At 35.1% G+C, this 7,429-nt stretch overlaps 1 protein-coding gene across 1 annotated transcript in view; it reads left to right on the plus strand.

The window, feature by feature from the left end:
- The window catches only part of CUNH7orf72 (chromosome unknown C7orf72 homolog), a 78,257-nt gene that overhangs the window by 51,681 nt on the left and 19,147 nt on the right, over positions 1-7,429 (plus strand). Inside the window, exons 6-7 of the mRNA XM_008067933.1 lie at positions 2,184-2,225; positions 3,298-3,405. Of these exons, the coding sequence (XP_008066124.1) occupies positions 2,184-2,225; positions 3,298-3,405 (150 nt within the window). The remainder of the gene's footprint in view (positions 1-2,183; positions 2,226-3,297; positions 3,406-7,429) is intronic.

Consider the following 7,429-nt stretch of genomic DNA (forward strand, 5'->3'; position numbering starts at 1 on the left):
TTTGTAAGTTTATGACATATTACACATCTGTAACGTGCCTGCTCATATAATTTTGTCCGTTTTGCTGTGGGGTTGTCTTTTATTTATTAATTATAGCATCTTTTATGTTTAATATTCTTCATGAAACTCCTTTATTGGAAATATGTATCAAAGTATATCTTCTTCTAGTCTGTGACTTTTCCATTTTAAGGTGCTCTTTGCGTAACTGAAGGTTTGAATTTTAATATACCTGAATTATCGATATTTCCCTTCAGGTCTTGTTATTTTTATATTTTTAATAAACTTTTCCCTTTCCTGAAATAATAAAGATATTTTCCTTCACTTACCTTTTTCTAAAAACTTTAAAATTTTGCTTTTTTACATTTATTTTTACCTTTACTTATGATAAGAGCTAGAGATCCATTTTCTCAACATGAATAAGCAATTCTATTAGTTCAGTTTAATGAGTAAATTTTACCAAATCATTTAATGAATGATTTGTAGCTGTTGGGTAAAAGCTATTAGTGGTGAGTCACAACGAGCATTTTTCAAAAATTAAATAGAGTAGGAAAAATAAAAAAGAATTACATGGAATTTTAAAACAGAACTATGTATTTTTTTAACAAATATGATGGCCAATTATTAAGAATAGTGCGAGGCAAACAATATCACATAAGAAAAATATATACCACCCAGAAAAAGAGTTATTCCATCTTTGCTCACTGGAGTTTCATCCAATTTTCTGGTTTTATGATCTCCAATTCAGTCACTACCTCAATGGCAAGGTTAGTCTTTTACATCTAATTTTATGTTTACCTAATCACAACTGAATTAAAAGTAAAATGCAAGAGATGTTAATTATCAAAAGAAGTGGAACTATACAAAGCCATAATCAAGTTTGACTGCTAGATCTGTAAATGCAAGTAGTGATAATACTGAGAAGAATATCAAGTCTTGTCAGAAAACTTAAATTTATTGAGTCATATCTAACAATAATGTATAAAGTTTTTGTTAGAGTTTATTTAAAGTATGGTTTTTCCAAATGTGTAAAACACCTCAATTGAGACTTTGATGTATAAATTGTTAATTTAAATAAAAGATTGAAATATTCAAAAATTTAAGATAACTGTATATATAGTAAGCTGAAATTGTTGATTATCCCATTCAAATGTCTTTTTTAAAATGCAAAATTTTAGTACTAATTCTCAACATGTGGATATTAATTTTTTTTTAGTTTGAGTCTCACTCAGTTGCCCACGCTGGAGTGCAGTGACACACTCACAGTCACCCCAGTGTTGACCTGCTGGGCTCTGGAGATCCTTCTGCCTCAACCTTCCAAGTAGCTGGAACTACAGGCATGCACTACCATGCCCTGCTAATTTTTGATTTATTGTCTTGCCAATTTGCCCAGGGTGGTCTCAAACCTACGGGCTCAGGCTGTTCACTTGCCTTGGCCTCCCAAGGTGCTGGGATTACAGGCTGAGCCACTGAGCCCGACCTAGATATTAATTTTAAAAGTTTACTAGTATTTTTAATCTACATATCATGTGGTAAAATAGTGAATAGCTCATTAGATGATTTTTTTTTATCCAGTATATATAGATCTACTGAATTTTTTTTTTTTGGTGATAAATCAGTTGGAAAATAAAAGGTTATATGTCTTAGTATTGTCACATCTCAGAATTCTTGAGGGTACTGTTAACCCTGGAGCTTCCTTCTATGTAAATGTTACTCCCCTATGTAAATGTTGCTTCTATGTAAATGTTGCTTCTATGTAAATGTTGCCCCCATAATAACCTATATGTAAATGTTTATAACAGTTTTATTCATAATTTCCCAAACCTAGAAATAAGCAAGAGGCCCTTCAGTCGTAAATTAATAAACATACTAGATTATACCCATGCAATGGAATACTACTCAGCAATGAAAAATAACAAATACAACACACAGTAGGAATAAATTTTAAATATATTTTGCTCAGTGAAAGCAGCCAGACCCAAAAGATTATGTATTATATGGCTCCATTATATAACATTCTGTAAAAGACAAAACTAATTATTTAAATAATTTTTGTTTAAAGTTATAACTTTAGAGGCCAATTCCTATGAGATATTACTGAAGACTTTTTAAATAACTAAATAATAATTTGATGTTTATTAACTTAATGTCAATAATCCAATCACGTATATTTTTTCTTTTTGAAGTGTGAGTCCAAGTTCTAGAAGTAAATACATTCCTCTCTATACGTAAGTAATGTTTCTTAGTGTCTTAAAAAATACTAGATTTACATCTGAGCTGTAGTTGTTTGCAACCTACTCATGCTTGTAATTCAACTTTTAAGACAATTTATGTGTTCTAACAGATATCCAATGTCTTCCTAGTACGGTGCCTGTTAAATGTCAGGAGTTCCATTAAAGATTTGATTTTGATAAAAAGGAAAAAAAGAATGATAGATAAAGAAAGAGAGAGAGAGAGAAAGAAGGAAAGAAAGAGAGAGAGAGAGAGGGAGGAAGGAAAGAAGGGTGTTTTTCTGTTTTCCCAAATAGGTTTCTTTATGAAATAAAGTACCTTGGATGCTACTATTATTGGCTGTTGTGAACCACAAAAGCTGTTAATTGATGTGGCAGGTATGATGTATTCACTAACAATGAAGTGCAGGAAATGCCATCCCTTATTTTTCTACATTTAAATCTGGCTTTCCATAGATGGCAAAGAAGCGCATTTTCCACTATTGGGGATCTTCCCTTGCTTTTTAGATGGAACAATAACCTTGGAACAAAGTAAGTCCAAGGACATGGAGGAGGGGTCTGGACTTGAAGCCCTTGCCCACCTATTCCATCACTGCTGCTTCTTACATCTGACAAGGGTGTCTACAAGTGGCCCCAGATGTCCTCTAAACTCTCTGACTGATGTGGCTCAGCCTCTGGGCCTTCTCTCAGGTTCCTCAGGACCTGAGCAGGTGTTTACCCAACAGAAGTCTCTGCCTTGCCTCAGGCCTCCACCCAGTCTCCAATGAAAGAGTTGTCCTGGGAATGCAGAAGTAGCATGCTTCTTTGCTCAGAAACACAAAACAGCCGTTACTCTCACCCGTTACTCTCACCCTGGCTAAAATGTAAGGTCAAAGCGTGTGGCACTTCTTACGCTGAAAAAAAAAATTGCCTTTATATATATTAGGAAATATATGTTCCATCATCATGCTTTATGTTTTGGATTTTGAGCTTTGGATCTATTTAGGCAAATAGAATTTCGTTCAGAAGTTAGAACACTGTTCAACTATTTCTCCTAGGAGAAACATACGTCTTCTTTTCACCCTAACAGTGGTCACGTGCAGTCTACCAATGCTGATGATGTTGACAACCCCTTTGGTGACATCACATCTCTAGCCACGCCTCGGCGCTCTAAGCCTCTTTATACAAGCACAAGTCGGTGAGTTCCATTCATAATTATTTCACCGGTTTTATCATTAAGGATGAAACATGGTGATGGACTTTATTATAAATAGAGAAGTCTAAAAATGGCCTGTTAGTGCACATGGCTTAAGAAAAAAGATACCTGTTTCTTGAAAGAAATACAGTGTGTCACAAAGAAGATTTGGGGGACTTGACCTGGGGCCCTTGAGCAAGTCACCTCATCTCTGTGACTTCAGGTTCCTCTTCTGAACATGTGAGAGAAATCGCCTCCAAGCAAGGTGATTGTGGGGGATAGGTAATGTTTGTAAAGTCTCTGACACATGGCTTGAGCAGTAATAGATCATTATTAAAGTAGGTAAACCTAGGATTTTTTCCACAAACAAAATATCTTAAGTTTTTCGAGGATAGGGTATTGCTTTTCAGAACACTGGTGTGGGTAGATGGCAAGTCCAGTCCAGGAGTCTTGTCAGAGTCAAGGAGATAACAGGGAGATGCAATGTGACCTTAGATTGAGGAAGGACAGGACACCATAAGTCCCGTGCTTTGATATTTGGGACTTGTCACCACAATCTTGATAGATAGATGATTAGATAGATAGCTATACTGTTTATGCATTAAATGTTATGATATATTTATCACTTTATATCTATTATAATCATATATATGATAAATAAGGGGACCCCCCCAAAAAAAAGGATTTATTTTTTAGAGGGCAAGCCCCATGTAGTACAGGTTTCCCCTGCAAAGCAAGTGTTCTAGAAATCCACCGACATCAGTGTACCAGCTAGCTCTGTTGTGAGAAGCTGTGTTCGGCTTCAGTGAATATTTTTTTTGGAGATTCTTTCAATGTGTTTGCCCATTTCATGACGGGTGATTTACGAGCGAGCCTGACCACACCGCTCTGAGTGTTCAACAGTTTTGGACCCAAAACTGCATGACCCCCGTGCATCATGCTCCCTATTCACCAATCTCTTGCCCTGAGTGACTATATTTTGGTTTCCATAAATGAAACTTTCCTCAAAGGGAAATATTTTGCCAATGTGGAAGAGGTGAAACCAAAAACAGCAGAAGCATTAAAAGGTAAAAAAAAAAAAAAAAAAAAATGGATGTTTTGAGCAGTGGAAAAAAGCACCTTGATAGGTATCTTGCATCAAATGGAAAGTACTTTGAACGTGACGGAAGCTTCAACATGCAAGAATAAATACTTAATTTGGGTTTTTGGAGGTCTCCCTTGTATACACACACACATATATTTTACCAACAGGAAATAGAAAGGTTAAAGTACTTCTCTAGTATTCATGAGAGTCTAGAAGTTGAAACTGAAGCCCTGTTCTACTGAGCTGCTAAATGTTAGAGATATTATGCCATCGGTTTCTACAATGACCGACGTCTTGTATGAGACTGACTGACAAATCTTTCCTAAAATCTAGTGCAAAGGCCATAGCATGAAGCATGAGAGTCGTTTCAAAGGTTAGTTAATTCCTTCTTTTTAAAACATCCATTGTGCCCACAAGACAAACTTGTTATATTTCATATTAGTTGCCCTTCAAACATATTCAGTTGTTTGTTAAATGTAATACTATCTCCTACAGTCATTTTGAATTTATGTCATCTATTGGAATTATTTTGACTACTTGTCCAGATAATAAAATATGTTTCTAAACTCACTTTAGTTTTAAAATACAGCTTTGTAACAAAACTCATAAAAAAGGTTAATGAGTCTACCAAATTCAACTTCAACAAATGTGTCCCTGAAATGTCTCAGGCACTGGGCTAAGAGCTGTAGCAATGTAAAGGTAAAAAGGGTGAAGGCTTTGCACTCAAATGGCTAAAACATTTTGGAGGATAAAGATACTCTGCACACAAATATTTATAAAGCAGCATGAAATAAGTCTCATAGAAATTCAGGTTAGAGATTTTGAAGCATAACTACAGAAAGTAATCACTTTCACAAGCAGGAACTTAAAGGCAGTAGTGTTGTGCTGTGTCCTGAGGAGGGAGGTGGTTGGTAGGATTCTTCCATAAATTCTGCAAGAAAATCATTGCTATTAAAAATAATAATTCCAAGCCGGGCTCAGTGGCTCAGCCTGTAATACTGCGCCTTTGGGAGGCTGAGGTAAGTGGATTTCCTGAGCCCACAGGTTCAAGACCCGCCTGGGCAGCGAGACCTCATCTGTACAATAAATCAAAAAATCAGCTGGGTGTGGTAGCGCATGCCTGTAATTCCGGCTACTTGGAAGGCTGCGGTAGAAGGATTGCCGGAGCCCAGCAGGTCGAGGCTGCAGTGGCCGGGAGCAGCCACTGCACTCCAGTCCGGGTGACAGAGTGAGAATCCAACTCAAAATAATAATAATAATAATAATGATAATTCCAAATATTTTAAAGGTATGAGATAAGATTAAAATTATCTTAAAATATTCTTTAGGCATAATATGTTTATAATGTTTCTTTTTTGAGATGTGTATTTGCATTTTGAATTGTTTTATGAAACATTCTTGCGAAATAATTAAAATATTCTTTGGGGGAATTTTTCAAAGAGAGTGAAGAGCAGTCTAGCAAGATTTTAAAGATGTGATGCAAAATGATACCATGATACCGTTTAACTTGAAGAAATTTGGGAGTATATCTGTCTTTAAGGAAGTGAAATTTTGAGTGGACAGTATAAAATTGAAGACATGAATTGTATTTACATAATTTGGGCACTAGAGGGCATCCAAGGTTGCAAAGTTTCTTTTTTGATTAGTTTTTAATTTTTCAGCAGAATTTTAATCTTTTAACAAAAACAAGTATTTTCCATGTTTGTTATGAAATATTTATAGAAACCAAAAGTGTCATATGTAACATATAAAATAACATCCATAAATATCATACATATGTCATATGTAACATATCAACACACAATGTCTGTGTATCTCCCGCTGACCTTAAGATCTGGAATCTCACTAAATCTTTTAAACCACTTGTGTGATGCCCCCTACTTTAGTGCCTGGGCTTCTGCTTCCCCAACCCAGATGACATTTTCATCAGACTTTCTGCCTATTCTTTGTTTTCTTTGCTTTCTAGTTTTGATACATCTATATGAATCTCTAAACAAATTATTATGTAGTTTCCATAATACCGCATTGAGCTAAAAAGCATAGCACAGACGAATACATACAGCATGATGTCATTTGCATAAAGTTCCAAACCCAGAAACACATACACTTACTTTGTGTCAAGTGGGGAATAAAGCATCATCCTATCCAAACACAAATATGACGCTTCTTGAATTTTCTCATCTTAAAGTTTCTTGCAGAGAAATAACTTTATAGTATTATTTGTGGGTTTTTCTGGTGATTGGTGATAACTTCATCATGGCCAGTGAGTCCTACTGTGCCCCCACCCCTTTTAGTGGAAGCTATATTTCAGTCAGGGGTCAAGGCCACTCAAGAGTTCAAGTGGTTCCATCATCGGAATCATTAATTTTCCTACAGGGTGAAAGTTTTTCAAATTTCCCTCATTAGTGGGTTATGGGCTCTGGTCACTAAGTTATCTGATATGCGCAGTGTTTTTGGTACTGGTGGTGGTTGTACTAGTTAGTTTTAAAAATCGTTTTTTATTTTATTGTAGAACTGAATTTGATCATTTTAGAAAAAAGTACAGAAACATTAATAACAATAAAAATATAACCAAACTCTTGCACAAAAACATAATCATTATTAACATCTTGTCATATTTCTATCTGTCACATGCACATTTAATCTTGCCTTAACATTACAACATAATTGTTGATATATGTTTTTATTGGCTCATCATAATTTATATTTGTGTAGATGTACTATAACCAACGAGTTCCTTTAGGTTACATATGTATATTGTTTCCTTTGTTTGCTATGATAAGTAATGCTCCCAAGCACTTTCATATGAATCTTTCTTTATTTGAAATTACTTATTTACAGGACACGTCTCAAAATAAACTCTAGAATCAAAATATATAAACATTCTTTTCATTTTTTTTTTTTTTTTGAGTTGGAGTCTCACTCTGTCACCCAGACTGGAGT

The sequence above is a fragment of the Carlito syrichta genome, unplaced genomic scaffold (assembly GCF_000164805.1).
Source record: "Carlito syrichta isolate Samal-C Ts95f unplaced genomic scaffold, Tarsius_syrichta-2.0.1 Scaffold107934, whole genome shotgun sequence".
Classification (NCBI taxonomy): Eukaryota; Metazoa; Chordata; class Mammalia; order Primates; family Tarsiidae; genus Carlito; species Carlito syrichta.